Source organism: Acanthochromis polyacanthus, chromosome 21 (assembly GCF_021347895.1).
Source record: "Acanthochromis polyacanthus isolate Apoly-LR-REF ecotype Palm Island chromosome 21, KAUST_Apoly_ChrSc, whole genome shotgun sequence".
In the NCBI taxonomy this organism is placed as follows: domain Eukaryota; kingdom Metazoa; phylum Chordata; class Actinopteri; family Pomacentridae; genus Acanthochromis; species Acanthochromis polyacanthus.
The window spans coordinates 6543176-6563584 of NC_067133.1; the positions used below are offsets into that span (position 1 = coordinate 6543176).

Sequence of the window (20409 nt, forward strand, 5' to 3'; positions counted from 1 at the left end):
TGCAACATATTCCATGCCAAAGGTGCAGAGTAAACAAAAGCCTTTTTTACCCAGTTCAGTACGAAAATATGGAACAAAAAGCAACAAATGAGCTTATGAATGGAGTGAGTGAAGATGAGAACTTTTCTGTGCAGTTGGAGAACAAATGTAGGCGGGCAGTAGTCCAAGTATTGCCTTGTTTAAGAAAGTATACCAGTGATGGCCGTCTCACCTGAGAGCAGAACTCACAGTGGTGTATTGACACTACAGTTTGTAATACATTTGATGTTTGCCATAGTTTTTTCTCTCAAAAAACATGCTGATATAACCATGTTTAGTGATCAAAAAGTAAGAAAGACGTGTGCTGCATTTGTGTATATATGCAGTTCCTCTGGAGAACGGTGACACAGAGATGACCACAGAGGAGCCATGGGACCAGAAAGAGGCCGAACCGAGTGAGGAGGAGCCAGGAGGCGGGTCCTGCGCGGACCGGGGACCAGCGGTGGCTGCAGCCGTGGAGGAGACGGCCTCTGAGATGATGGAGGAGGAAGAAGAAATGCCAGTGCCCAAAGTTCCACCCGTACAACCGGACGCCCCCAAAAGGAACACATCAACGTTGTGTTCATCGGGCACGTAGGTAAGCCCAAACACCTGTTGTGTTATTGTAGTTGTGTGGATGCACTTTAGCAGACTCAATGTCGACAATGCAGCAAGTATTCTGAGTGGAGACGCAAGACGACCAATAGAGGCTCATCACATAGAGGCAGGGAAATGCACAGTTTGACTCCTAGCTAATGGGTCGTCTCTTGTTAACCTAGATATAATATGTATGCCACCAGCCAGAAGCCCACACATGAAGCTAACTGAATTATACAAACATTGGTTAATGATTGAAAGGAACTAGCTGATTATTTAGCTATGGGTGTGTTTCCAAATGCAGTCTGAAATGGTCAGAGCATCAATAGAAATGAAATTTAAAAAGGAGAGCGCAAGGTAAAGCAATGTTAACTTTATTAATTTACTAATTAACTGATAAGATTACCATTAAAATACTGGAGCGGTATTGGTCAGAGTAGGAGTACCATTAATATACTAGTCTCCCATGGTCATTATGGAGTACATAATGTTTTTTTTCATTATTTAACCCTGGTGTCGTCCTTCGGGTCAAAATTGACCCGTTTTAAAGTTTGAAAATTGGGGGAAGAAAAAAACTGATTTTCACAGTGAAACTTCTGATGTCCACATTTCCAATGTTTTTGGGAAATCTTTGAACATTTTTTGGTGGAAAAAAAACAACGTTAATGTTTCTTAAGAACATTTGCAAAAAATCAACCAAAATCGAGCAAATTTCGCTGGATTTGGTTGATTTTTTTGTCAATGTTCTTAAAGAAAATATTAGAAATTTTACTGATATATATGTCATCACTTTAGATTGGATTATTTTTTTTTGGAAGATTTTTACTCATTTTTTTTTTTTAAATATTAACAAGAGTTTTCTTGCCAAATTAGTTTTTTTTTTTTAGATAAAACTTTTAAGGGAAATTTTTGAGGAATTATTGGAACTTTCGTACTGAAGGTTTTTCAAATTTTCAGAAATTTGGGGGAATTTTTTGTTGAATTTTCAGACAAGACAACAATATTTTTTGGTGCCTCTAAATAAAGACAGCAGGAGGGTTAACTTTTATTGAACCAGATAAAAAACCCATTGAGATGGAGATCTCTTTCAAAGGGTGACCTGGCCAAGAGAGGCGGCAGCAAATGTCACGTTAAACAAAAACAGACGGACATTAAAATATTAAATACAAGCAATTTGATGCATAAAACATAGAAGTTATTTTTACAGTAGCAATTTAAGTTGTCTTCCTGCACTTTTTCATTTTTGTACCATTGAGGGGGGGATGTGTGCTGGCTTGTTTGTATCTTTTATACCAATGACAATTTGTCCTTTGCAGAGGTAAACGGGAGATGGCGGAACATTTATACACATGGAGGCTACTGGAATAAAAATCTGACGCTTCTCTGGACTCTGTAATAAATCAGAGACAGAAAATAAATGATCACCTCATTGAATGTAAAGTAAACACCAAGTTACCTCGATTATAAGTGAAGTGTTACTCAACAAACAAGCTGCAGTCTTCCTCAGTAAATTATCTGTAGCGTTGTTTTCTCTTGGCAACAGTTATCAGAATTGTTTTCAAAATAATCCTCTCACCTGGTCTGCGTGATCTAGGGACTTGATGACTGTAGGTAACATTAGTGCAGCTGCTCAGTTACTACAGATGTCTGTAAATTCTGTCACTATGTCACTGCAGCTTTATCAGTCCAGAAAATCTGTCTGTAGTTCCTGCCACCTCTTAAGTGCATTTCTATTTGAAGCAGAGCATCACCAGCACACATCTTCACTTTGGTTTTAAGGCTGTTAGAAGCATGCAGTCCTGCTGCTTGTGAATATTAGCAGCTTTAAGAAGCTACAGCTGCTCTCTACTGACAGATACTCATTTCCTGGTTGTGTTAGTGCTTGAAAATCCTACTTTAGTGTCACAATGACCCTCACTTAATGGAAAGCAACCAGACACTTCTCTGACAGCTTGATGCTGCAGAGTTTATTAAAAGGTTTACCGCAGTTAGACAGCAGGAAATTTAAATTTGTTTTGTCACCCTTAACAGGTGGTAAACACACCCATAGCTCAGTTTTACACTAAGATGTCTGGTGGTGCAATAAGGTGCTATAGTGAACCTACAATACGTCGATTAAATTAGTAACAGCTATTCATGGATTAACAATTACTTACTACCATTCCTAGTTGTGAGTTGTCCCAACATAGACCACTGTTTGTATTCAGGCTTTGGATTGTCCATAACTTGAACTTTAAATGTCTCCATACTCGAGACAAATTTTTTTTTTAACCACAAATTACAATTGACTTGTCCCTGCACCGACGTTGCTGCTACATTCCACACGTTGTTTGTTACTGTCCCTTATCTCCAGAACGACAGCATCACCAGTACATTTACATTAGATATCAAAGAGATTGTCCTACTTTTAGATTTTTGCCCCTTAACTTCGTACCAAAGCATCTGTTCTTGTGCGTGTAATATGCATAATAGTGCACCATTCGTGTTTAATGTTAAAAGTTGCAGCCTAGTGGGAAGAAAACTGACGTCATGCTTTGTGTGCTGTCCAGCCTCATGAATGTGGTACAATCATGTTTGTCCAGTGTTTTCATACACATTATCGAGCAAATTTGAAGCAAACTTATAAAAAGTTGTGAAAAATTATACAGATGCAAATTAGGCTTCAGAAGCTGTCGTCTGAAGGTGACGGTATAGACAGCCCTAAACAGAGAGGAGGGGGAAAAGAAGGCAAAAAAACAAAGCCAGTTGTTTGTCAGCTGCTAAAAAAAATCACAAAGAGAAGGAAAAAATAAATCTGTGCGAGACATGTGGATAGAAATCTTCACCAATTTTCTTAATTGGGCAAATTATTTTTCACATGACTGATACTGGTTGACTGGTCGATCCTGTGAGTTGAACTACATCAGAACCTATTTGGAAAAACTCTCACAAAAGGGCATTAACAATTTCTTTTTCCACGTCAAAAACCACCTCAAGCAAGAGAAATGGGGGATGTTTTTTTTTTTTTCTTCAAATTGGCTGTTTCCATTACACACTTCAAATGTGACAGTTAGAACTTTCTCCTAAAGCGACATTAATGGACGTGTGCCTGCTGTTATGGGCATGTCTGAGTGACTTGTCCAAGTGAGCATGAAAGTGATCCATGTCTGAATGACAAAATGCTGTCACCTAAACAGATTAATGAAGCCAGCTGTGTATTCCACATCTGAAAGGGGATGCAGACTGTGTTAAGTTGTTAACATGGTATTTTAAGTTGCACACCATAACAGCCTGTTGCATTCAGTGAGGAGCAGACGGGGCTGCAGTTATTGTACTTCTACTTCTCACTGAATTGGTGAAGTGAAGTAGAGATTTGACATCAATTATGCATTTGGCACTAGTTTCATAGTGAACATTTCTTTCTGCCTGGCCTCTCTGAAACTTCACCAGCCACCTCCCAGGCTAAAGCACAAGTAATGGCTAAGATTTTGTTTGATCTAAAACCTACTCCTTTTGCTGCTTTTCCAGATGCTGGGAAGTCTACCATCGGTGGACAAATCATGTGAGTACGACTTTTTCTCTTACTCTCTCTCTGCTTTTGCCTCTAATGTGTCAGGTTACATTCATCACATCAGGCCATTGACGTGGCGTATTGCTCTGTTGCCCCCTTTCCCTCCAATAGGTACCTAACAGGAATGGTAGACAAGAGGACCTTAGAAAAGTACGAGAGAGAAGCAAAGGAAAAGAACCGAGAAACCTGGTGAGTTTGCACATTGTTGTATCTGAACAAACTTGCGTGTTTTATTTCAATCAAGAACATTGAAAAAGCTGTTTCCTGACTACATTGGTAATGTGCGGTTTCTGACATTATCAGGTGTGAGTGTTATGTAGTATTATGTTAATTCTGATCAGGAAACGCATGCAGCTGTGTTTTCAGCTAGGCCAATATGAGCTTTGATCATAATGTACATATCTGTATTGATCTGTTGTACCAACCTGTAGAAACTGCAAGTATCAACAATAACAACAAGCAACATGCCACCATTTTCTGTTTTCAGGTATCTGTCCTGGGCTTTGGACACCAACCAAGAGGAGAGGGACAAAGGCAAGACGGTAGAGGTGGGCCGAGCCATACTTCGAGACAGACAAAAAGCACTTTACCATCCTAGATGCTCCAGGTCACAAAAGCTTTGTGCCCAACATGATTGGAGGTGCATCACAAGCAGACCTGGCTGTCCTGGTAAGTAAAGAAAATGACCAGTTGTTGTTGAACAGTTGAGGCAAAGAGAAAACTAACCATTAAGCATTTTTCTACCTGTTATTCTGAAACTAAAAAGCTTCAGGAATTGAAATCAGAAACACACAGTGTCTTAAAGCAAGCCTATTGCAAATTACTGCCAAGGTGAAATGCAGTAAAGCCAGTTGTTTTTTTTGTTGCAATTGAGGAACCTTAATGCTCAGTTGCACATGTAGACCACACTGCTAAATCAATGCATGTGTTGTCTCTTAGGTTGATCTCTGCCAGGAAAGGCGAGTTTTGAAAACTGGCTTTGAGAAGGGCGGACAGACGCGCGAGCATGCCATGTTGGCCAAACAGCTGGTGTCAAGCACCTGATAGTTCTGGTGAATAAAATGGATGATCCGACAGTCAACTGGAGCCTGGAAAGGTAGGCAGACGGTTTATCTCGTGCTGAAACACTGAACCACAGCTCAAAAGTCACACTTATGTCAACAATGCCAACATCTAAATAAAAAAAATCATGCAGACGTGTCATGATGTTCCAACTGAACAGTGAAGCAATTTACATGAGGAGGAACTTTGCATCATACTGGCCTCTTCTGTTCTCCCACCATGCACATAAAATAATATCCAGAGTACTAGTGTGCTGCTGCAGTGTGTTTGAGTATAATTAGTTAGTTGTCAGCTTCTACGAATCCTGTAAGCAAATGACAGTATAGAAGAAATCTGATGATAAAAACCCAGACTTTGGTTTATTATCTGCAGGACTCTGTTTCAGATGATTTTTTTTAATCTGCTTAAGTGCCTAACAAGCTCTCGACACAGGGAAAGCTTCCTGTGACGAAAGAGAGATTTCACACTTTGCATCAACGTTTCTGACAGCACCATTTTCCAAAACACACCAAGATACGTCATGCAACAGATAAGCAACATCAATGAAGAATGGAAGGAAATGGAGACAAACATATAAAGTACATTCCATGCTGTGGTGTTTTCAGCTTTCTATTAGCAGCCTGTTTTCGTGCTTTGGCTGCACAGCTTGCAGCCATATATGAACTCAAGTATGTGGACATTGAAGTAGACGGTGGACAACCTGCTCTGAACACCTGAGCCACAGCCTCCCGTCACGCTGCTTTCAGTATCACAACATATTTGCACAGCAGGGATCTGTACGGAAACCTAAAGGGCTGCTAGTACACAGACACACACACAATGTCAGGAAGTAGGATATTGTGGTTCAGAGGTATGAGATCTGGTTACTGAGATACTGCATTTACATGTGCGTCTCATTTTCTATATTACTTGGTTTTCTGGATAGCAAAGTTGGTAGTTGCTTGTGCCCTACATAAGTTGAATTCTCTTTGGGTTAGTTCTGCTTCAATCTACCTGATAGATGTTCGATGTGCTGCTGTCATGTTGTGTGTTTAAATCTGCCTGGCTACATGTCAGTGTGAAGATGTTACCCTCTTCCTGTTGCCTTAACCCTTAGGTATGAAGAGTGTAAGAGAAACTGGTGCCATTTTTGAAGAAGGTGGGCTTCAACCCGAAGGAAAGACATTCACTTCATGCCGTGCTCCGGGCTGACAGGAGCCAACCTGAAGGAGCCCACTGACATGTGCTCTTGGTATACGTAAGTCTTCCAGCTATTCTTTAATGTCAGTATGGGGAGTTGTTTTTCTGTTCTATCTATCCTCACTAATGTCTGCCCCTGTTTCATGTAATTACAGAGGTCTACCATTCATTCCACACTTGGACAGTTTGCCAAATTTCAACAGATCAAGCGATGGCCCTGTCAGATTGCCCATTGTAGACAAATACAAGGTGAGAATCTGTTGGGATTTTTACAGTCTACTTCATTCTTACTTGTGTAACCATGACAGGATATCTTGGATTAATTCAAACACAGTTGACCTGCTGTGTAACACATCTGTCTCGTTACTAGGACATGGGAACTGTGGTTCTGGGCAAACTGGAGTCGGGCTCTATCAGTAAAGCACAGCAGCTGGTCATGATGCCGAACAGGGTAAGATCTCCCATCAGCTGGTTGTTAATATTGTATTTATAAAAAAATGCAGGTTTTGACACTGCATCATGGGGTGGTTCATATAAAATGAAGTGTAGTGAGTTTAAACTCAATAGCTGACAACTTCAGTGAAGCAGATCCTTAACATTCACTATTCAGTGTAACACCTCAGGTAGGCCTTCTTTTTTTAAACATACCAAGAGTTATTTTTGCCTAAGCAGGTCTCCACACAGTCATCCATGAGAAGCAAATGTTCTATTCAAGAAACACAGCATTTAATGTGTGAGAAATGTAGAATTTCAGAATATGTTTCATAATAATAAATGTCATCTTCCACCTCTGCCTCTCTCTGTCGCCTGTGTGCGCCCCAAGTCTGTGGCCACACTGTAAAGGCACAAACTGCACATGTTCAGGGAATAAATGGTGCTCAGGAACAATTAGTTGTAAGGACAGACTGTACAAGAATATGTTTCTGTCGTCCACACCTTTGAAATTCATCCTTAGAAGCATTGCAGTTGAAGTAGCCAGAGCTGTGCTTTGGAGGTGGTCGTACATGCTTCCATCAACAGTGTCCAAAACAGTCATTTTAATTCTCTGGAAGTCCTGTGTAGGCTCACTGTGCTTGACACACCTCAGGAATAATCACACTGACGTTGTGCTGCAGTAACAAGCTGCTATATCCTGTAAAAAGTGAAAAGTCGCAGTGTTTCAGAAAACCATCGTGGGAGCCCAGAGTGGTTTTCTGTCTTTGGGATGGAATTGTTCTACCTTAGTTGTTCTAAAAAGTCCTTTGCCGGCGTGTTTCACATTCACCCACAAACACACATTCACACACCAATGACATCAGTGGCAACTGCCATTAGGAGCAGGCCACAGACACTTGGTATGGAGGGGCAAGGGATCAGTCCACTAACCTTTTGATACACAAGAATACAGAAACCATGAATTACCCTCTGCTTGTTCTAGCCTGGATAATGTGTACGCACACTGGTAGGTTACCATTCGTAGAGTTTAAATTTTGACTTGCCGTTGCTTATTTTAACTACTGCTCTGTCTTTCTGGCGTTGTTTCTATTCTACACTGTCAGCTGGGTGTGTCTTCTCATTCCATGTTTCTGTCCTCCTCTCCTGTCGAGCAGCATGTGGTGGAGGGGTGAGTCTTCTCTCAGACGATTGTGGAGACGGACGACGCTGGGCCCGGTGAAAACCTCAAACTGCGACTGAAGGGCATCTGAGAGGAGGAGATCTTACCAGGCTTCATCCTGTGTAATGCTGAAAACCTCTGTCATTCAGGACGTACTTTTGACGCCCAGGTCAGTTCACACGGCAACTCCACACTGTAAAGGACACGGTCAGGTACATGTTTAGACTGAGATTTAAGGAGAGCTCAGAAAACTTGCCTCCTTCAGCAGATAAAGCTCAACATCTGCGTGCTTTAGCAGTAAGGAAAGACTTTTCTGAATGAAAGTGGCTTGCTTGGCAGGCATACAGTGAAGTGGGCTCTGGTTTGACAGGTTGAGAAAGATAGTCCAACCAGACTGAAAGCCATGAGAGGTCATGTCCTGCTTAGAGAACTGTGGAGTCCAGCTGAGCAAACTGCAAGCACATACTAGCAGACTAGGGGTGTCCGATATTGGGCTTTTTTGCCGATAACAGATATGCCGATACTGTCTAACTCTCAAGTTCCGATATCAACGGATTTATGTGGGCTATTTGACTGATTTTAGGTGACATCAACATATCTCCTGCCTGGGAAAGAACACATTATGCCTAATTTTAGTGTGATGCCCCATTGCATGCTTGTCAATTGCAGCAAGGCTTTCAAATGGAAACATTGTGCAAAATAAGAAAACTACTTCAACTTAACTTAGGGGGAAAAAAAATGCCATATATATGTTTATTTTTTTTAGTTGTTTCAAGCAACAGTTCACATTCTCCCTCCCTCTGAGTCTGTTACAATGTGGCAACTATACAGTACAATATTGAAAACTGTTGAAATCCAGGCTTTATTTTAGCAGTTTTCATGATAGGCAAAAAAAGATAATGATGTTGACCGATATTACATTTTTATGCCAATATCGGACATTCCTATTGGAGACATCAGGAATTTTGCAGTGGGAGCCCCATTAAAGTGAGGAAATGTCGTTTGGATGTGCCTTCTCCTGATCACTGTAACTTTCCCCCCATAGATTGTCATCATTGAACACAAGTCCATCATCTGTCCAGGTTATAACGCAGTCCTTCACATTCACACCTGCATCGAAGAAGTCCAAATTACAGTAAGAATAAATGGTCTTATTTGTTTTGGGTGTTGACTTTTTAAATGGGATGTCTTCATTAGGAAACACAGTTTTGCACTAATTGAAAAATGGCAACGCTGTTAAAAAACGTCAGCTGGTCACATTTAGTGTCATGTGCTTTATATACTCTGCACTATTTGTTATGCTTTTGGTGTAATATCCGTTTATTTTGCCTTGCCCAGCTGACAGCCACGATAAAACAGGAATGTAATCATACATATGTAATATATACAGAGTGGTTACAGATGCTATTTCATTCCATTGCATCAGTGTGTGCTGACGTTCTGTTGTACTTTCCCCGCAGGCCTTAATCTGTCTTGTAGACAAGAAATCGGGAGAGAAGAGTAAGACACGACCACGATTTGTCAAACAGGACCAGGTCTGCATCGCCCGTCTGCGCACAGCAGGAACCATTTGCCTCGAGACCTTTAAAGATTTTCCTCAGATGGGACGGTTTACCTTACGGGACGAAGGTGGGTTACCGGCATGTGTAACACTTTAACACGTTAAACTTCAGTGTATCGCCGGCGGTACACCTACTAATTTGAATAGGAATTTAAAGAATGTCCGACGGCTGCAAACGCGATTATACAAACACTATACACCGATGGAAAGCTTAGATTCTCACGAATCCGCCGGTATAAACCACTTTCAGATGTGATTACCACAACGGGTGAGAAAAACACATTTGTCTGACAAACAACGAATATTCATCCATCCGTTCTCTATACACGGCTTCAACGTACACAGCGCGACTCACATTTCCGGGTTCATTATTACACACAGATGAAAATATTCCACAAAAAAACGGCCATAATCCAACCTTTTACATCCAGACGACACAAGCCAGTAAAATATTTTGTCCAAAACATGTCTTGAAGTCGGTATAAAATCCACAAATCGGTCCTTTTCAAGGAAATGCACCTCGTGATACACGTCCAATATTCCCTGTATTTCTTGTCATATTTTTATTTACAAATAGAATATTAGCGATTTTTTTTGTACTGAAAATGGCTGGAATTGACTGAAGCTTAAAGGGATAATTATTAGTCCAGGTCTGTATGGGATGAAGTCTGGGTCCGGACTCGAACCACGGTCCACCAGTTAGTGACCTAGAGTCTTGTACGTAGTGGATTAAAGGAAGAATCGACCAGAATTTTGCCACGAGGAATTTTAGTAATGGAATAAACTGAATAACTCGAGGAATCGTTTCAGCCCTATAGAGATGAATAGTGCAGAATAATGCAGTAACAGACTAGTGAAACTGAAAGCTCAGGACTCAACCTGGGGGCGGCTGGGATGTAACGAAATATAAGACACATCTTGGTTCTTTACCGGGGAAATGTACAAAATCTTTACCTGCAGTTGATAAGTCTGTAACTGCTCACCTGTCTGAAGTAAACAAAAGTATAAAGTGTGACCTGCTGTTAGACCCTGATCAGTCCTTCTGTGTCCAGCATAATTTATAGTTAAATTCTAATGAATGAAGTGACTACTGTTGCTCCTTTCGTAATTGTACGTAGTTCTCTCTCTTTGGAGACACTCGTGGATCTTCTTGCTGTCTGATGCTCCAGGTATGCAATAAACTAAGAGGAACTAATCTGAAATGATGGGGACATATTTAGACACACCAAAGTAATAACATTAGGAAAACGGCTCAAACTTATTTTCTGACCCATTTTCATGCACACTTTTAAGTTGAATAAGTCAAACATCTGCCCTGTTTACCACCTCTGCATGCATGTCAACACTTCAGAGAATGAAATTAGGGTTAATTTCATCAGGTACAAAGCACATATTTTATCCAACTTCAAATTCATAAACTACCATATTCTGATAATGCCAGGTTCCAGACAATCTCCTCTACACAGTTATGAGAAGATACTCCACTGCCAGCATTATATGGTGAGATACACGTAGAAATTTCATAACAGGATTTTAATTTGTCTTAATATTAATGCTAAGATGCAAATTATTCAAGTGTTATCAAGTATAATTTAGATCTGGTTTGCCCAGATTGTTCCAAGAGAGAAAAAAAACAAAACAAGTTCTAGTATTTATGACCGGCCTTTGACATGATCAAGATAACAGCTTAAAATTCAAAGTAGTAAAATTACCCTAAAGTTGTGCTAAAGCCAGCGCTCCATTTAGACGGTCACCAGGTCACCGCAAGCGCCGGGAATGATAGGAGGTTGATTGCATCATACAAAGTGGCTGCTTCCATGAAGAAAACATGATACACGGTTCAGCTCGATCGAGCAGATTTGGATGGTCGCCAGATCGCCAGTGTTGATCAGGTCGCCATTTGTGATGTTTTTAGTTGCAAATGGCGACCGTCCAAATCTGCTCGATCGAGCTGAACCGCGTATCATGTTTTCTTCATGGAGGCAGCCACTTCGTATGATGTCATCAACCTCCTGTCATTCCCGGCGCTCGCGGCGACCTGGCGACCGTCTAAATGGAGCGCTGTGAAGCTTGTCAAAATGGTAAATCTGTGTGGTTTGATAAGGTATTCAGAAGCATTTTGACCTCACCAACAGATTCAGCGCTAAACTCGGCTAAAGCCAGAAAAGTGACGTTTGTTTTGTTGTCCTCTCAGGTAAGACCATCGCCATCGGCAAGGTGCTGAAGCTGGTCGCCGAGCGGGACTGAAGAGGACGGAACTCTCTGGGAAGTCCTGGTGAGAAGGAACAGGCGGAGCTTCTTGGTCATAACCCGCCCACACTGTTATTAGCGGCGACGGCACCTCCCTGTCACGCCCCTCTTCTGTGTGCCGAAGATCAGCTTCAGAAAATAAAAACAAAAAAACTCATGTGAAAAAGAAAACCTGTTTTTAAGCAAATGACAAACCAAGATGATGTCCACACGAGTCAGCTTTCTCATATTGAGAGCTCAGCTATGCCATTCTGGGTTAGCCCTCCCTCCACCTGCCCCCACCTCCTTACTATGGTCTACTCATTACATGATTTTTATTTTTGTTTCTTTTTCAAGTATTTTTTTTTCCTTGCTTACATAAATGACAATGACAAAAGGCAGAAGTTATATCTGTAAACAGATGTGGACCAGGATTTTTTTTTTGCTTGGAGTATAAAAATGATTTTCAGAAGTAACTTGCAAAAGAAACCGTTTGAAAGAACTTAACCAGTTGAAACCAAATGTTTATCTTGGGTGTACATGTTTCCCTTTGCTTTTACCCAGTTTTTGGTTTCTCATGTGGCGTTCTGGCAGCGTGCTTGAGCGTGTTCAAATGTTATTAAATCAAACAACTATGACAATAAAATAATAAATTGGGGAAAACAAAGTGTGGTCTTTGTCTGAGCACAGGCTAGTCACGGCGTGTGTTTCACAGGTAATGTGGAAAATGATGCGGCTTTCGCTTTAAAAATGGTCGAGGTACAGATGTTTTCCTGCAATGTCTCTTTAAAAATGCATGGTTTTTTTGGTGTTTTCACAGCTTAGGAGGAAGAGCCAGACTGAAGAAGTAAATCAGCCTACTTTTGTTGAAACTGACGTCTGTAATCTACATTTAACAGACCATGCTTTGCCTTTGAGTTGCGAAATTAAGATGAAAAAAACATGAAAATGGCGTGGACAAAGATTTTAGCAACTTTTGAAACCGACTTTTGAGGGCTTTTTCTTTCTTAAAAATGATTGAGTCTGTTGGTAAAGATCAGGCTTCATGGCAGCCAGTTTGTCTTCTCTTCATCCATTCTTTGTTTTCGATGTATATATTTTTTTAAGCCATCTAGTTGGAGCTGTGTTTGAGATGGGGCTTTACACTGAGTTGGATGAAGAAAATCAATAATCACATCACGACTGATCCTCCCCCATGCTATAGCTCCAAACTTTTCATTCCATCTCAAATCATCAACATTTTCAGAACCCGTTCTCCTCGCCCCCCTCTGATTTGCCTAAAAATTTCATAGCATGAAATTCATATTGGTATTTAATAAAGGAAATTGTAGCTTGATGTATCCTTTTTCTTTAAAAAGAAATTGCCACTTTCAGCATGTTGTACACCTTAAAATTTGAGGCCATATTTGAATGATAATGTCTTAGCAATTATTAGATGAAGGCCTAAAATTGTCACTCTTATTTCTCATTATTCCATTGATCCATGATCTACAATATTGAACAATAATGGAGGTGAAATATGAAAAAAAAACTGTTACAGCTGTCATGGAATTTTTTCTCTTTAGGCATACAATAACAAAAATGATGATGCAGAAGTCAGCTGGTGATTTAGAAGCTGAATGTCACAATAGTACAAAACATACTGCAAAAAAAGCTAGTTTTATTTAACTTTCATAACTGAGCAGGTATAACATGTACTAAAAAAGCTAAAGTATTGCTAGATGACTAATTCAAGCAGAACACAGTTTCAAAAATATAAATATACTTTTCTTTAAAAACGGGCATGTTTTTCATTTTGGGCCTCACGTTGTCTTAAACCTTGATTACGAGGAGACGTGCAATGTAGTTTTGTGTATTTTTTTCATTGTATTGTGAGTATTAATAAGAATCCTGACAATAGAAAAAATAGAGGAGCAAAAACAGAACTCAGCTTCTCGTAGCTGGGTGTTTAATATGGATGTCAATCCAAAGTCATTTGGAGGATTTTTTTTATTTAAATATAAAACTTTTAAGGAAAAAGTTTTAAGGAATTATTGGAATTTTCTTCCTGACGTTTTCGCAAATTTTCAGAAATTTGGGCATTTTTTGTTGACTTTTTTTTATAAAATTGACAAGGAAACAATATTTTTTGGTGGAAAAAAATTTAAAAAAAAGTTTCTTGAGAACATTTACAAAAAATCTATCCTATATGTATAATCTCTATAGATAGATAGATAGAAAACTTTTAAGAAATGATTGGAATTTTCCTCCTAAACATTTTGCAAATTTTTTTGAAATTTGCAGAATTTTTTTTTCCTGAATTAAAAAAAAAATACACAAGGAAACAATATTTTTTGGTGCCCTTAAATGAAGACAACATGAGGGCTAATAGGGTAGCTTAAATGAGTCAAAAGATACAGAACAAAAACGAATGTCCAGTAGAGAGGACAGACATGAATGGGCTGGGTCTCAGGAAGACATTACAGTAACTGTACATTACACCAATAAAAAGCAGCCAGAGAACACAGTCACCTGGCAGCCAGGTGTTCACTGGTCGCCCCTCCTTCGCTCGGTTCCGCCCCTCCTGTGTGAGGTAAGCCTCGACAAGGCGACCTGAGCGGGACGGAGAGTCTCACCTGGTTCACCTGCACCGGTCCTCAAACTCACCTATTGCGCACATTCACCGGTAAACACGCAGCTGCTGTTGAGACCTCGGTGTCTCTCCGGGGCACATGGAGCGGGTGTACCGGGGCTTGGGTCGCTGTGCGTGTTCCTTCTGGCTCGCGGTGGCCTTTGACGTCGTGGGACTGGCCGTGCTCCTCATCGGGGTGTTCGCCAACGTCTTCTTCTACGACCTGCTCATCTACGCGGGCGCCATCGTCATCTTCCTCAGCCTCATCTGGTGGGTGTTCTGGTACTCGGGGAACATCGAGGTGCCCCCGGCGGAGCTAGAGGATGATGTGGGCTTGCTGAAGAAAAACAAGGGCGGTCTGAGCCGCTTAACCAGCTCCGTCCGTCGCTTCTCCGGCCGCGTGTCCAGCAGCATCAGGAGTTCGCTCCGCCGGAACGGAGGACCCCCCGGCGGCCACACATCCCAGAGGTCAGCTGGAGGGCCGCCGGGGGCCTCGCACGCGGGGCAGGTGGCGGTTGGCATGGCAACGATGGCCCCGCAAGCGCACGCTCCGGACGCTTCTGTCTCCTGTAATGTAGAGATGCCGCACACAGCCACAGAGACTTCACCTGCATGACGAGGGCCGCCAGGTGAGGCCTGCTGCTGCAACACTCACTTTAGACCAGGGGTGTCAACATTATTTTAGTTCAGGGCCACATACAGCACAATAAGAATTAGAAGAAGAATTAGAATGGCTTCATTGTCATCATATGACATGACAGAAATATAAATAGCTTCCGCTGGACAGTGCACAACAACAAACAATAAGAAATAAAATATCAGCATTAAATAATAAAATCCAACATACATCTAAAAACAAAACAATATTAAAAATGACAACATCTGTAAAGGAGGCCAGATATATACAATATGGTTGGTGAATGAAATGGAATAAGTACCAGTAGAATAGAATAAATATGTCAGGAAATTGCTTGAAAGCAGCAAAAAGTGGCATTGTGCATTCAGGTCGACAGGTGTTTGGGGTTCAGGAGTGTGATGGACCATGAGTAGAAACTGTTCCAAAACCTGTTTGTCTTTTAGTAAAATACTAACCTATAAATAAGGACAAGTCCAAATTTCCCTCTTTGTTTTAGTGCAAAAAAAGTACATTCTGACAATGTTCACATTTAAGGAAGTACCTTTTCACAAAACATTTTGAACAAACTGATATTTCTTCATATGTTTGGCTGAATTATTCCATTATTACAGCTTGTCAGTGGAGAGTAGTTTTAGTGTGCTCGAGCAGAATCGTAGGTGAGCTGGTGTGCTCGAGCTGTAGGAGTGAGGAAGGATGGGTGGAGAAAGAAACATGGAATTGATAGATGTGCATATTCACTCATACAGGGTCAGGGTCCACATACAGCCCAGTTTGATCCCAAATGGGCCGGACCAGTAAAATAATAGCATAATAGCCTGCAAATAATCCCAACTCCAAATGTTTTCCTTTGTTTTAGTGCAAAAAAGTGCATTCTGAAAATCTTTTTTTACCAAACATTATGAAGAAGCTGAAGTTTCTTTAGAAAAATAAGTTCAATTTCAACAATATTATTCCTCACTTTATCATTTACACATTACAACCTACAGATCACAGAGGCACAAAACATTCAGTCTCAGGTATGTCTGGAACTGAACAATTTAGTATTTTACTTTATGATCAAAACCACATGTCAAAGTCTAGTAATTATTTTAAATTTAGAGTTTTGCAGTTGATGTTTTCTCTGTAATTTTTACACTTTGCAATGTCATACAGCGGGCCAGGATTGGACCCTCTGGTTGGCCAGTTTGACGCCCCTGCTTTAGGGTATCAGGCCTACATTTAACACACTGCACACATCACCTGTACAAGGTTGCATTTCCTAATGCACTAATCGAACTTAGAAAACATCTACCTGTCACAACAACATTTAGAAAATGTTCTAAAGTACTTTTTAAGGTTTTTCATGTGGGCTATTGTAAGTGTACCTTTCACCTACATCTCTGCACATTTTATGTTCCTATATGACTTTATGGCTTCAAAGGTCTCCTCACTCTGCCTACTTTTACTAAAGACATCACCTGTCCATTCATTGTGTGTTTCAGCTTTTTTTGTGCATATACACTACAGGTCAAAAGTTTGGAAGCAACTTCAAGTTTCTGTTCACCATGCCTTTCTTAAAAAGCAGTATGAATTCTATGGATTTTGGGATGTATTTACTGCATTGCTTCCATTGATATGCACCATTTTCCTCAGTTTACCTTCGGGTGTACATTGAAGTTACCAGGAAATTGCTGAATAAATGTTAACAAAAGAAAAGAAGGACTTAGTTTTATGGCTGAGAAGATTCGAAAGAGTCACAACTTCATAATCCTTTCCATAGTTCTAGCATTTTATAGTTAATGAAACAAGGGTCATTTAGGAGGGTGAAAACCCATTAAACCCCTTCAAATGAAGAGATGTGAAACAGAAATGTGATTTCTTTTCTGACCATTGCTTTAGTTAATTATGTTATATCATGTTTAACAGTAACTCAGTATCGGACACACGATACAATGAACTTCGCTGTTGTTTTATTGTTTTATGACCCTGTGCTACTTTTCTAATCTCCTTATACACATAAATGCACTATAGGCCAAAAGTTTGGACAAATTTGTACAAAAAAAGATCATAGTTTCATTTGTGTACCTTGCAACAAAATGAACACGATGAACATTCTCACCAGAATGCAACTTTTTCTAGAATTATCAGGCATTTGTGTCTGTACTCTTGTTTCTTTACTCAGCTGTTTCTTTTTGTGGTACTTCTAGGGGTACGGACACAGTTGAGATTTATTGGGACTTTGTCTGCAAACTCTCAAAATCCAAAGTGAATACTGCAAACTGGGATTTGTTTTTCACTTTTGCACTGAACGGCAGCTTCCTCTCCGAGTATGACTCTCTTGGTATCATGTAGTTTAAATGCGGAACTAAAAGAACCACCTCTGGCTACGGCAGTAAAAGTCTCTTATCGCTGGATAATTATTAACCTACAGTTGGCTGCTCACAGAAAGACAAACCCTTTGTTTAACCCTTAGGCATCGTTTTCAAATGTTGCACAAATGTCTTTACAGACACAAATGTCTACGTCAAAAACAATGCCAAAAGAAGTTATATATTAATATTATGTTTCACTTTTAGTGGCTGGTGTATTTTAACCGACATCACCCATGACTACTGAATATTCATTCATTTTCAGGACTTTAACCCGTTATATGCCAGTCTCTGTTATTTTTATTCACTGTAAGGTTTTAGAAAATAACTCACATTTAGGGCCTTAAAGACAAATGTCCGGAAAAAAAATGCCTTAATGTTAATATTTCTTTCATTTAATGACACTTTTTTCCTCTGCATCAGCTCTCATCACAGTTAACAAAAATTAATTAATTTTCAGGATTGTGCCCTTTAAATGTCAGTTTCTTTATGATGTCATTGTTGTTTTAATTGCAAAAAAAAAGTCATAAAATGAATAGATTTTAATATAGTAAGTGTTATATATTAGGTTTTTGATAGTCTGGGATGTGTTGCACTGTAAGGTTTTAAAGAAAAGTCACATTCGGGAGAAAAAAAGCCTCGTCAAAAAAACTTTCCATTTTATTGTTAAACATTATTTTCCACTTTTAATGAGTTATTTATTTTGACCAACATCAATCCTGATCATAACTGCCACATACTCATTTATTTTCAGGACTTCACCCTATTAAATGCCCTTTTGTTTATATGATGCAATTCTTGATCTATTTTTTTTTAAATTAAAAAACACAAAAAGGGAATTATTTTTATATGATAAATGCTTCAAATTTTTTAAATAATTTTTTACTTTATTTTATGATTATTACAATCTCAAGAAATACCACCAACATTGATCCTGATAATTCTTATTTTCATGCAGTGTCACATTTTTAATAAAATCTCACACTCAGGACCTGTGAGGACAAAAATGTCCAAGTCAAAAACACAAAAATGTTGTATAAAACATTATTAAATCCTATTAAAAAATATTATTGTCAACTTTCTGTGTGTTGTAAGTTCTGATCACAATTCTCTATTATCAAATTATTCATTTTCAGGATGTCAACCCTTTAAATTCCAGTTTTTTTACATAATACTACTATTATTTTTTTTAATAAAATCCCATCAAAAACTTAAAAATAACTATTTTACATATAACTTATTGTGTAAGTGAAACATCCACTATTGCATATTACTCCAATCATAGGCCTATTACCTTATATTACTCGAGGAAAACCAAAAATATAAGATCCCTTTGAACAAGGACATTTGTTTTTCAAGTCTGAAGAACAGTCGTCCTCAGCTTGTCCTGCTCTTTGTCAACAGGCCGTATGAGTCGCTCCAGAGCTTTCTGTGCTGTGAAGTTTTCCTTCATCTTTCCAGGTGGAATATAAAATAAGCAGCACTCCCTAAGCTGTACAGACCTCCACCCTAGACACACAAACACATCTTCAAAGTTGAAGACAAACACAATATCACTGGCCTGCAGCGCTCTATAATTCAGCAGGAAATAAAAAAACAAATAAAGCATGGACTCGCTCTGTCGACCAAATATGAAGAAATCACACAATCTGTTGGGAATCTGATCAAAGCTAGCCATTTAAATGGGTTCAGTGGGGACATTTTAGTCTTTAAGGTCCAGCTGAGGTCAATATTTCCCGCAAAATGTTCACTTTTACCAAATTGTAAGCCATATGCACAGTCAAAATGCTAAAAAAAAACTAAAATGTCCTCATGGGTGTTACAGCAGGCTTACTTCAAACTTACCTGAAAACCTCACCATCCACACACTGATTTGAAATGACTTTCTGATCAAGAGTCAACTAAAAAAAAAACAAAATGCATCGTCACTCTCTGCACAAGCTCTAATGACTGTTTCATGTCTATTTATCCCCACAGACATGTTAGTTTCTTGAAGCCTTGAAGCGTGGGACTGAGGAGGATCCGACCTGCAAAACTATTTTGTTTTTTGCTGTATTTTTTTGTTGACTGTTTGTGTTTTAATGATTATTAAAATCATTGCTGAGATTTTTTTTTCTATGAGAACTGTTCTATCGGCAAAAAAATTGTGCCGCTGGAAACTCCATCTGATTGATTTCTGTGTGAACTTGTATTGCACAACTTGAATAATTTAATAAAAAGTTGAACTTGAATTACAAAATTTGTATTGGTTACATTGAAACTGTTTTTTTTTAAAAATGAAAATAGATTAGCCTGAACTAAAACGTTGAACCTAACCCACTTGCCGCTAATTGTGGGCCGGGGTGGCGGGGGGCTGGGTGCAGCTACAGAGAACAACACAGTGTTAGCATGCTGCTAACTTTTATGGTTTGACAGTGTTTGGTTCAGGTTTGATTAGATTTAATCACAAAAAAAATCCATTTTAAATTGCTTTCTGAAAGGTTCATGGTCTGGGACAAACTGTGTACGTTGTAAAGGTAAGAAGACATTTGTTGTCATGGTTGCATGGTTCTTATTTCAAGTGTTCTGTCAACATATCCATCAACCCCAACATCCTCCCTATGCTGTCTTTGTATCTTAAGAACGTCACCTGACCTCTTCTTTATCGTTCTAACAAATTAATTCTGACCCTGACTCGACCAGCTCAGGTAGATATTTTTTTATTTAATTAAATTATTGACGTAAATATGCTGAATGAAGAAAATTTCTGATGCCCTGGAAGGCCGCAGTCCTTCATTCAGTCAAATTAATGACTATAGATGTTTAAAGGCATTATGGAGGATGTTTTTTTTTTTTTTAATTTGTCTGATTCACATAAAATGAATATACTGACCTTTAGTGGACTTGTATGTATGGTTTCTAAAAAAATAAAAAATAAAAAAAAATAACTGTGGACATGGCAGGACCTGAAAAACATCAGCCAATCATTGCGCTCGGACCGAGGCGTTTGGTTTGCTCCCTTTCCTGTCAATCAAAAATCTTCT

At 39.4% G+C, this 20409-nt stretch overlaps 2 protein-coding genes and 1 long non-coding RNA gene across 3 annotated transcripts; all 3 read left to right on the forward strand.

Moving 5' to 3' along the window:
* Positions 1-4276: 4276 nt before the first annotated feature.
* LOC127531597 (uncharacterized) lies at positions 4277-4724 on the forward strand. Its single transcript, XR_007938733.1, has 2 exons — positions 4277-4354; positions 4653-4724. It is a non-coding gene; the product is annotated as an uncharacterized LOC127531597 (long non-coding RNA).
* Positions 4725-5001: 277 nt separating this feature from the next.
* gspt1l (G1 to S phase transition 1, like) lies at positions 5002-12457 on the forward strand. The gene is given in 13 exon segments (XM_051941488.1): positions 5002-5006; positions 5105-5132; positions 5135-5183; positions 5186-5261; positions 6324-6334; positions 6337-6383; positions 6385-6464; positions 6562-6655; positions 6777-6857; positions 7996-8169; positions 9046-9135; positions 9461-9629; positions 11756-12457. Coding segments are annotated over 13 exon segments (957 nt in total). The 3' UTR covers positions 11809-12457.
* Positions 12458-14281: 1824 nt separating this feature from the next.
* On the forward strand, positions 14282-19617 carry si:dkeyp-72e1.6 (transmembrane protein 238-like). The gene is made up of 2 exons (XM_022208729.2): positions 14282-15030; positions 19364-19617. Exon 1 carries the CDS (start codon positions 14502-14504, stop codon positions 15015-15017), a length of 516 nt encoding a protein of 171 aa, XP_022064421.1. The 5' UTR covers positions 14282-14501; the 3' UTR covers positions 15018-15030; positions 19364-19617.
* The last annotated feature ends 792 nt before the right edge of the window (positions 19618-20409 follow it).